The 12,157-nt window shown below is 36.9% G+C and overlaps 1 protein-coding gene across 1 annotated transcript; it reads right to left on the bottom strand.

The window, feature by feature from the left end:
• Positions 1–424: 424 nt before the first annotated feature.
• LOC149801462 (uncharacterized) lies at positions 425–3,266 on the bottom strand. Its single transcript, XM_089955612.1, has one exon. The coding sequence runs from the start codon at positions 3,179–3,181 to the stop codon at positions 1,082–1,084; it is 2,100 nt and encodes a 699-aa protein (XP_089811738.1). The 5' UTR covers positions 3,182–3,266; the 3' UTR covers positions 425–1,081.
• Positions 3,267–12,157: the final 8,891 nt, after the last annotated feature.

Genomic DNA, 12,157 nt, shown 5'->3' with positions numbered 1-12,157 from the left:
ATGCGCCTTTAATTCTTCCTTAAAATATAATACCAGATAAAGTGAATCATAAAACGTGTACGTGACCAATTGTACTAAATTATATATATATATATATATATAGTGTATTAAGTTTGGTTTATATGAGTACATTTATTAGTAATCAATAAAACAATGCCTGCCAAAATCGTTTGAACTGAACGTATCTTACATTCCCACAGAAGATGACGCATGGATTCAATAAACTGCCCCAAAAAGGAACAACAAAAAACGCATTTACATTGATAATTATGTTGACAAGTGTTGCCTGAAAATCATCATTTGTAAATACCTCACAACCCCTGTTCGCTGAAAGATAATGTAGTTTAAGTCAGGTTCGATGTGCCGCTAATTTTTTTATTTATTTCATGTCTCATTTTCATTTATTGCGATTGTTAAGCTTTGTTTCAGTTCAAAACAAAACATTTTTTCATATTAAACCAATTTCTACTAGAATTCACTAAGGCGTTAATTCTCCTAACTCCTTGTGTAAACCAATTCTTACACCACCCACCAACCCAAATAAACAAACAAACAAAGATTGACATCCTATTCTAATATCATGAATATGCCATTTGGGATTATCTAAAATGTCAGCAGTGTATCAGTTGAAAAGGGCATTTTTCAAAACTGCTCTAAGCATAAAATAGATCTTCAAAACTATTAAATATCTCTTTTCTCATATATCCTACTCATAAAATTAAAACTTTATTATTTTTTCATGATTGCTATCAATATTTGTCAAATACAAGCTAGGGAAAACTGATTACAATTGTGTTTGCACACAGACATAACTTCGCTAACTAAAGGGTTTAAATTTAACTGACATTGTTTTGACCACTAATTTGTATATTAACATCCGAGTCAAGCACGGTGTATGTGCCGTTGGAATTACATGAGGAATAAGCTAGTGAACTATCATCAGCAAAGTCCTATGATACTTATCAGACTATCAGCAATGTATATATGTTATCCTTGAGTGACTCCAAAGAAAAATTAACAAACAATGGATTTAAAGCAGAACGACATTACAATTGTTTTTTTAATAATTATTCCTAAACTATCAATTTTGTCGTTCAAAATCTACTTGATTCTTAGATTTCAATCTCCTAATGTCGAAGAAAGGCCGAGCAGTTTTGAGGCCATTTGACCTTTTCCTCTCAGATCCAATTGCCTTTTCAATGTTTCTTAGAACCAGTCCATCCCGGTTTCCGAAGTCAATCACCTTTCCTATTCTGACGAAAGCTTTGATTTGTCTTTGCTCCACGAGATTTGCTGAAAGATGGTCAAAGTTGATCATCACGATCTTCCTGTGTTTATCTTTCAAATACAGGTCCCAAGCATACTTCCATTCTATTTCAGTCCGCGGTCGACCATCTTGGCTGATATAGCTCTCAGACAATATAACCAGAAAACATCTTGTTTTTTGCAGTATATTCTTACATTCTTCCTCTGCTATGCTTCCAGGTAAGCAATCTCGCATTGGAAGATAAATGCGATATCCTAAATTTTGCAAAAACGGTAAAAGAACCTGCTTGATCCATGCACGCATTATGGCGTTTCCTTCCTCTGAAGATATGTAAACACTGTATTCAAATTCGCAGATAGAAGGGTCATGTTTTCGAAACAAAATGGTGAGTTCATATTTGAAATTGTAAATAAGAAAAGAAGGCACACTGAATAGAATAATAGCTGCGGCAAGAGAGATACTTACAAAAGCACTTGTAAAGGATAAGCTCTGGCACTCTTTGAGAAGCGAACTTTGCAAGTCAATTGCCTTGACGCGTCCATGCTTTTCTGTTTGACAGAATGTGGAATCTGAATTGACCTGATGAACATCAATCCAATCAGACAACCATAGGGTGTCGCAGCCACAGAACAATTCCACATTTTGTAGGTCCATAGAATGAGAAGGCAAATACTGTATTATTTTGGGGAAATGATAAATCAATCCCCTATTGTTTGCTAAAGACAGATTTGACGCATTTAGCAACATTCTTACTGCTCCGTCATCAACTCTTTGAAGAGAATTATTGCTTGCCTTCAAACTTGACACCTTTCCAAGGTAATTCCTCATATCTAGAACAGATATTAAATTATCACACACATTTAACTCATATCGAAGTGATGTATTAGGCAAGTTTTGCGGCAGCTGTCTCAGACCTACTTCTTGACAGTCAACTAAGAACCTCGATTTGCTCGGTTGCTCGGTACATTTGCACTCAACTGGACAGTTTTCTTCTGCGTCTCTAGTACAAACAAACAGATCCAATTTTCCCCTTTTCACTAAATCAGTAATAAGTTCTCCCTTTAGATTCGGTGGATTTGCACATCTGACTTCGAAATAATCTCTCCAAATTCTATTAATGACTTCCTCAGCAATTTCTAAAAATGGTTCCATGTAACAATCACAGGAAAAATTAGAACCTCTAAAATCGAATCCGAAATTTAACAGCGTCCCTAGCATATTCAAGGTTTTTACACCTAGTTTTGTGAAATCCGGCCAAGTTTGAAATGGATTATCGGATATATCAACCATACCTGGGCCGTAGGTATAGTCGGGATCCAATAGTTGGTCCAATACATTTGTTAGATCTGTTATTTTATTATGACTGAAGTCTCTGTCACAGAATGGTCCACTCATGACAATATTTGTTATGTCTAATGATGTTAGCTCGTTGTAACTCGAATTCAAGTACTGGATGTTTAAATTGGGCCCAGCCAGAGAAAACGGATCGATATGTTTGATTCTGTTTTCCGAGATGTCAAGAAACACAAGTTTTTGAAACTGAGTGAACGTATTGTTATCAATTGTCGTCAAACGATTCTTGCTCAGGTCGAGTTCCTCGAGATTTAGTAAGCACGAAATGTTACTGACTAAACTTATCCGATTTTGTGATAGATCTATCCGAATTATATTCAGAAAGTTACAAATATTGGTCGGAAAATATCCCACGACACCGTTTTCATGAACCAGACGAAAATATTGTTCCGACTGAAAGCTGCTGTTGGATGTTAGGACAACTGTTGCTCCGGTAATACTGGTATATTCCAGAAACAGATCGCTGAGAAGATTTGGACTCCGAGTTAGGTTGCATCCAAAGCGAGTTGGTATGAACGATAAAATAAAAATGTTTAACAATTCGAACCGTGTACACCACATATTCAAAATATATTTTCAACAGTTAATTAAATATGTCTCAGTTTAAATGCATATGTACGAAGTTGATCTCGGGCTCAAATTGTGATCTCTCACCTTACGAGACATGCTTGTACGTCATGTTTAAAAACGCACTGTTGCAGAAACAATCTTATCAATGATTTATGATTTAGCAATTGGCAATTTAACTTCCCTTTAGTTTCGTTGATTTACGACTACATTCAGACTTTAGACTACTTCAAAACCTTGGCCCTGTATTTTAGAAATGAGCATCAATATAAATGAGGTCCTTGTTTGTAATAAAAATATTCATCATGAAAAGTGCTTAAACGTTATGAAACCAATCTCTCCAATTTGTCTAGAGAATTTGTCTCGCAAGTAATAGAAGGAAACATGTAATTTAGCGGTCACCTAGTTAACAATGTATATATATAATATAAAAAAAACATTTCCAACGACTTGCAGCATAGACCCTAATCTTCAGTCTCATACACTGACAGCACATTAGGGTCAACGTTGGTCGGTTACAATCGTAAAGTAGTAATGGTGGTGTCAGTATTTTCAAATGGATTTTTATGACCCATGTTTACTTACCAAAGCAGTGTTACTGACCAATACTAATGCTTACTAACCAATACACTGTGTTACGGACCAGAACACACATCTAGTGACTAGCTCATAGAATTGCTGACAATTACCCACAACTACTGACCAACACATAACCTTACTGACCAGCAATCAGATCTACTAACCATCGCCCACGCTTAACAATCAATACTCTGTGTTACTCACAAGCACCCACACATTGCAATCTCTGGAAAATTCAGTATTTGTTTGTATTACGTTTTGTTTCACTCATCATGTGTTTTTTTCGGATTGTTTTCAGTCTTTGCTAAATTACGTATTAGGTTGTACATTTTATTAGTTTAGTCTACAGCATAATGTTTACATTTTTTATTATTGTTTTCTGTCTTCGCTATGTCCAAAGAGTTTTATAAAAATAAGTAGTACTTTTAGCTTAAGCCATAATTTTTACATTTTCCCCCCAAACAAATTCTCCAATTTTCGCTAAACTATGACAGTTTCAGACAATTAGTACAACTATGTCTCACCATACTTTTTACGTTTGTTCATCTTTTTAAACGTTCCGATAAAGTCCGTCACATCTTTGTAGTTTTCTCATTTTTATTCACAGTAATCTTTGCTAAAGTCAATATTATTTTAGGAATTGTAATACTGCATTTAGTTTTTGGCTGTTTTAACCAACCAATCTTGGTATGTTTTGTATTTGTTAAATTCCGTAATATTTTTCAAATTTTGCCATCACTTTTAGTCACGCCCATTTTAGTGTCATTAGTTCTGAAGTGGCTCCTTTGATTATACTACTTTATTCGCAAACTTACAGAAACAGTAAAGGTTATGCTTTATACTTAGATCTCTGACATATCTAATAAACAGCCTTATATCCTAATGCACTTTCCTTCCTCTGTTCGATTTGTACAAGACTGAGAGTTGGTTGCTGATAACGTGTGATTATCCATCTAAAATAAGATGTTAATTCTCAGCATTTTACCAACTAACTTTACATCCTGAACTAAGACATATGTTTGTAGGTACTAATAAGATTCCGCTGGTGCTGGTCAATGCAGCGTGTATCTGTTAGTAAGCGTATATGTTGTTTAGTAGTGTTGTAAGCGTTGCCTGATGGTCAGTCGGTATGGATGATGGTATGTGGGTGTATATGCTAGTCAATAGATGTGTGTGCAATTCTGTAACATTCGGTATTCTTTAGTAAGCATGTGTACTGGTCACTTGGCTAGTATATTGGTCAGTAGATATGGATTCTAGTCAGTAATATCGTACATTTGTCAGTTGGAGTGGGTAATTGTCAGAAGGTGTATGTTCTGATCAGTAAATGTGGATGCTGGTCGGTAACACTGCATTGGTTAACAAACAAGAGTGTTGGTTAGTAAATGTGAGTAGTGGTCAGAAAGACGATGTTTTGGTCAGTAGGTATGACTGCTGGTGAGTATGTACGAGTGCTGGTCGGTACGTGTGGGTTATAGTCAGTACATGAGGGTGATGGCCAGTAACACAGTTAATTGGGCAGTTGGGTAGTAATCGTATGTGCTGGTCAGTTACATAGTGTGCTGGTCAATATGTAAGTTGCTAGTCAGTAAAACGGCATCCTGGTCAGTGGGTGTGTATATTAGAAGGTGTACGTAAAGGAACGTATGTGTGTTGGTCATTAAGTATGAGTTATGGCTAGTATGTGCTGTAGTTTCAGACCTATAGAGATTTTGACATTACAGTTACCTTTAGAGGCAATATATTTCCTTGAGACCATAACAACTCCTCAATATTGATCCTATGGATATTTTCAATATTACATATCTCACCGAGTCAAAGAAGCGGTGGCTTTGTGGTTTACGTGCCAGACTCAGGGCCGAAAGGGTGCGAGTTCGAATCCTACCATATGACCTGCCAGGGTCAGCTTGAGCAAGGCATATTGCTCCAATTGACTCAGTACTGAAAAACACAATACTTGTGTTGCTGTGCCGTAAACTACCAAACCAAACGAAAATAAAATCTTACTGAGACTATACTACTACTTGCGAACTAATGTTAAACTCCCGTCTGAGGCTACGGTTACCTCCATCACTACAAGCGAACATCGAAGACTTATCTTTCTTGGCACATTGTACAGTAGCACAATGTCACAACTCAGATCTTAATGTTAAGTCTGGATGCAAATCATGTGATTGCTTAATTTTAAGTCAGACTTAAATTTTCGCCAAGCATATTATTGGAGTTTAAACTTAAACTTAAGTCTAGACTTAAGTTCTTTTGGTGATATCAAGCACTTACTATTTGCAATTTGTGTTACAAGGAAGAAAACCCGGTACTATTTTGGAGTTTAGCACTGAACAAATAACTCACTAGCTTGGTGTTTAGCATAGAAAAATATATCTAAGACGTTTTAGAGACCATCTGTAAACGACCTGGAAATCATGCAACTTTTGTTTACGACATTAACTTTAAATTATTTTAACCCAAATTAAATGACTCTATAGATGTGAGATATTGTAAAATATATAAAGCAGAAGCAATCATGTTCAGATATAACGTCCAATCACAGCTGTTTCCTTAAACAATATCCATCCAAATTTAATTTGATGTTTGACTTTTTTTTCCTTAAATCAGGGTACATAAAACTATTTAAAATTCGTTTGCCCAGTAATTAAAACGGGTGCAAATCACTTTTTTTCTCAATTACAAATGAATAGACTGTAGCGCATGCTTCAACCTAAATCTCAAGACACAACGGCAATATGAATAGCGAATTTAAATGTTTAAAACAGACTTAGATAACGGTACAATGTATTTAGAGAGATAAGAGATATTACAACAAGTTTGAGATTTTGTGTGGACTCGAGTAACTAATTATAAGATCTACTCCCAGTCAGCTTTTTATCATATTTTTGTTGTATCGTAAATAACGAATGCTGTTGGTGGAAAATGTTACGCAATACACACTTTTCTCTAAATAATATTACGGCAATTATTACTGAAAAAGGTGATTAATTTAGGTTCGATTTTATTACAGTGCAATGTGTAGACACGTACACCAAACTAAAGCGTAATTCCCAAGCTGAAGACTGCTTGTGCAACAAACAAGGAGAATATGACGCCAAGTGATCATTGTGATCTAAAGACCAATTGCATGCGCATGTGCGCACATCACTTTCATAAGAATCATTCACAGGCTGTTAATACATTGCTCTTAAGCCTTCTGCCATGCTGTAAATGCTTATTAAAAAACGAACCCCTATGTTAATCGTCCTTAATCTGTGACAACAGTTGGAAATAGGGCATTACAGGCATGGTATAATAACTGAGTTTAATGTATTTTACCGTTATTGTGATATTTTGTGAAGTACTTTAAAGTTAAGCCATAATGTTGCTGGTTAAACATCACGTTCCATAATTAAATGAAAAACTGTACGAGGTAAAATGTGACATGGTTTCTTTTCCCTTATATCTCGTTTCAAAAATGGCAAATTCCAGACCATATAATCTGAGATTATAATGATAACATGACAAAAACAAATTACCAGTATAGATGCATATTTGTGACGGTTTCAAGCGTTTCAGAAGTTAAAGAAAAAAATAATTAGATATTGGGAATTGATTATGTAATATCTTTTACTTTGCTGGGGGGGGGGGATGAATTTCGTCCGAAGGAATTTGGTCCTACACCCGTATAGTAATACAGGCCCTCGCCTGCGTCCATGGTAACCAACCCAGTATCACACCCCATCTTATCGAAAGAGTACATGAATAAAATTAAATAATAATATTAGATCTTTTCAATGAATAGGAATCTTTCACTATCATGCTAATGGCAAATTTAGAATGAAATTTAATTAATATAAAAAAGCATGTTCAAGGTCATTTCAGACCAGCTCCTACAAAAATGCATATATTTGGCGCTAATGATGCAATTCGTAATATTTTACAACTTCTGCCATAATCAACAGTGCACCAATCCAGTCCATATACAAGTTTTAAGCAAAGCTTTGTCCATTTTAGTATCGCAGAAGCCAGTCTGCATATTTTCGATACATATACACATTTTATATTGTTTATTACATTTTACCAAGATGATATTGGCACCTTACCTTTATGGTAGTATTCCGTAATATTTTTGGACTGTGGATAACTGCCACTCGATCAGGAATATTTTTTTCATCCATTTCAACGATTTGGCGTTCTGTAGGAGATAATATGCTTTTTCGTTTACATCTACGGGACCACATGGCCAGTTTTCACTTGTAGGATTGTTTCTTTGATCTGTTTGATCTGTAAATTTGTACATCAATGTAATATCTTTGGTAGTCTTCCAGTCAACCTTTCGTGTGTGGGGGGTAGGGGGTGGGTGGTGCGTCTTCTTATTTTGCTGATGCTTGTTATAGCAGTCAGATGGAAAACATATTTTGAGAGCTTTTATAAATCTTTGAACCATGTTTTATATTAAGCTCAAAATGTACCGTGTAACACATTCTTCCATTGCCACCAAACGGAAAAAACAACCGTGTGAGTTGGATCCTACATTGTGGGAATGTTTGTCATGAAATGCTATACCAATATTATATTATTGGCAGCATCCCTAACGACCGTTTGGATTCTACAGCAACCCGTTCGAGATAATGTTTTTGTTATTTACTTTAAAACACAGTTGCTCGACGCGAGCATGATGTTGAAAAAAGTAATAATCTAAAGGAAAAACAATCATACAGAGTGACAACAATACCTTAGATTACCCCCATCACACGTTCTGACATAGGACCCTCTCTATCATAATATATAAGAGAGAAGGCACGTAACTTCCAAATACTTCGTTCCACCCAGGACCCTCGATTTCCTTCTGCTAGTTCCGTCTTTAAAGGCATACGATCATATACTATATGGCTTGTTTTACTCCTGAGATAGTTTTATATTCATCAAGTCATCGCTGACTTTTCTGCGTTGTACGAAACTGAAGTTACGGGCTCCGAAACGTGAGATTTTCGCGAATTTTTACTGCTGAGACAAATCCGAGCTCATGTGACAATAAGTATAACCTTGTAAGCCAATCATATTTCGTATTCTCTTGTAAATTGTCAGAATTTTCAAAAGAATATATTTTTGATGTTATAAAATAATAACGCTAATTTGCAGGCATGGTAGTTCTGCTTTGGCTATTCTTAAAATTCGATTCAGCTTTGTGGAAATATTAATCGGGACTTTCTTCTGAAACTGCGATGGGATGCGGTTGCCTCACTGTTAGCAACCGCCCACAGTTTGTCTTTATTATTACTGACAAAGTGGAATAATACTTGGTAGGAATGTTTGATATGATATTTTGTACCAATTTTTAATTCTTGTATTTCTAGGTTGCCCATTAGACTTTTTTGGCTCCTGCAGACGGCTGGACTATATTTGTCAACCTATATTGCTCCGTCAACTGAGTTAAAAAAAAAGTTTTTTTTTTTTACTATGATGCAGGTGAGCCATTTCAGACCAACTCGGACCTCTTGTTATCAGTTCCATTCCATCTTGCTATAAAAATGTCAATCTGCCAGTAAAATGCTGTGATATGTTGGTATATATATATATATATATATATATATATATATATATATATATATATATATATATATATATATATATATATATATAAATTTTTCGCATTAGATTTGCTTGCAGATGTACGGCAAATTTTATTCGCTGACTCTCTAGACGAAAATAGTCATTGCATTATTCTTAGAAACAAAATATGTCGTCTGTAAATTGGACACAACAGTTAAATTCTACTAAGATAATCTAACTTGAAGTGGAACTGCCGTTTTAATTTGTTCTAATTAAATTTGTTATTTTCTTGTCAAAAGGGGGCTCGTATTGATTATTTCTTCCCAGAATTCTCGCTCAGTTCTCTGTTGAAATTCCATTCTGCTTTTCGCCGGGCTATAATATCGACGGAGGTCATCCTCTGGATAACGTCAGCCAAACCCAATTAACCACCTCTCTTACTAAGAGGGCGACGTTACAAAGTGGGGTATATCGTCCAAGGATTATTTGGAACGGTGTGAGTGACAGAGGCTGAGTAGGATATTGGATAGAAATTAGAGTACCATAGCAGTGTTAAATTTGGTTATTGTTTAAGCAAGAGTAACTCTAGTCAATATATATGCATTTTGTAGTTAGTGCATGCCATTGTTTGATATTTCTTTAATGTGTATTATGACATTGTAAGAAATTAAGATTCCGTATCTGAAGTGCTATGATAGCGTGGTCGTTGTCTGAATAAAAGTAATTCAGAAAGAATAATTGCCTTTAGTTACTCTTGCGAGAAGAGATATTTAAGGAAGTCCCGAGGGAGCAATTGCACATTGTTGGTGCGAGCAAGCTGAATTTAGAGAGAAATTCAGAATTTGGTACTGTCAAACGCTGTTAGTTTGCATTAGAGTAATTTAAGTAAGTCCGTAGGTTAAGACTTTATTGGAATAGAATACGGGTAAATATTCTTAAGGAAGCTGTTTCTTGTAAGGCAGTAAGAGTTAGCAAATACTTAAGTAAATTGGTTGGTGATACAATCGTGTATACTAGAACGGCAAATGATAGGCAGTTGGTCAAAGAGTTTAAATCTCTTGGTAGAGATGAATTAGGTTATGATTGGACCCAATTAGCGGAATTTGTAGAGCGGAGTTTCAGGTAATACAGAGAACAACAGGGGGCAGTTAAGAACAGACAAGCTCAGGAAAAAGAAAGGGAAAGAGAAATCGAGTTAGCCAGATTGCAGGCCGAAGAAAGATCCAGGGAGAGAAAACATACGTTAGCCATGGAGAGACTAAGGATCGAAGCGGAATCTAGGAGGGGTGAAGAACTGAATGAACATTCAAGACCCAAACGCAAAGGATCAGAGGATAGACGTATTGTCCAGATAACAATGCCGATGTTTAACGACAGAGACGAAATCATTAATAACTTTTTAACTCAGTTTGAGAAGTTGGCTTTAATCCGTCATATACCCAAAGACCAGTGGACCATTAATATTTCTGCATTTCTGCAAGGAGCTGCCAAAGATGTCTATCCTAATAGATGATTAGTAGATGATTACGACGCTCTCAAGAAAGCGCTGTTAAGGCGCTATAAGCTGTCGGCTGAAAGTTTACGCAAACTTTTCAGAGAGTCGTCTAAGCGAACAACGGAGACACACGCGCAATTTCATACTCGCGTACTCGTGCTTTTCGATAAATGGATTAAAATGACAGGCACCGCGCTCACTTATGAAGGCATACGGGAAGAGATCTTAAAAGAACATGTCCTCAGTACGTATCTGAAAGACCTGATCGTATTCCTAGCGGAGCGTGATTTCGCTACCTTAGAAGATATCAGTGTGATGGCGGAGCGATATGAGAGTGCACACTCTCGTCCAACCACCTGGGGTGGCAGGGATCGACCCAGCACAACGGACCTTAGAAGAGCTAACTGTTTGACATCTCATGAGTGGTCAGAATGGTGGGAAGCCAGGGGCTGATAATCCCAGCCGTGATCAGTTCTGTGGCCCAGGAAAGACCCAAGGGGTAGATAAGGGTTATCCCTACTTAGAAAGCTGAAGTGGTATGCTACGGCTGCAACAAACCTGGTCATATTTTCAAAAACGGCAGGAAATATCGTCCCACGATAAATGCAGTGACATCAGGCACTGGTAGACAGTGTAAACAGTAGAATGGTCTAATAGAGCAACAGCTACGGTAAATGGAGAGCAGGCTACTTTCTGTATGACACCGGATGTAGTTATCCAGCCTTGGTGGATAGCAAATTTGTAAAACCTGCAGATTATACAGGTGAGACAGTAGAAGTCCATTTTGTTAATAGGACTAAAGATTCTCCCCCAGTTGTCTACATCGACCTTGATTCGCTGTATGTGGAAGGACGTACTCAAGCAGCGCGCTTGTCCGGATTGTCGCACGACGTAATTCTAGGATGTAGGTATGTGTTGCCACAGCCTAATTCTATGAGGTTTACACCTGTATATGTGGGGTCCATAGAGACGAGGTCTATGAAGCGAAGGTCAGGGTCGAAGCCGCTGAACCCCTCGACTTCGCCCATATATAATTTGCTACCTGGTGAATTAAGGAGACTTCAAAAGGAAGATTCTACCCTTAACAGGATACGCGGGTATGCAAAGGAGGAGTCCCTACGGAACTTGCCAAACGGTGAGGTAGAGTTCGTACTGAAACGGGGTATCTTGTATCGATACGCCCGGAAGGGATCCGACAGGCATAAGCAAGTGATTGTACCTCGATCCAAGAGAGAAGAAGTGCTTAGGCTAGCACATGAGAATTTACTTGGTAGTCATATGGGTGTAGCAAATACGAGAGATAGGTTAGTGATGGAATTCGACTGACCAGGTGTGTATGGGGATGTAAGGAG

Source organism: Sinohyriopsis cumingii, chromosome 4, assembly GCF_028554795.1.
Source record: "Sinohyriopsis cumingii isolate HCF-2022 chromosome 4, ASM2855479v2, whole genome shotgun sequence".
Taxonomy (NCBI): Eukaryota; Metazoa; Mollusca; class Bivalvia; order Unionida; family Unionidae; genus Sinohyriopsis; species Sinohyriopsis cumingii.
The sequence above is the reverse complement of the archived record's forward strand: the minus strand, read 5'-3'. Positions and strand labels throughout refer to the sequence as shown.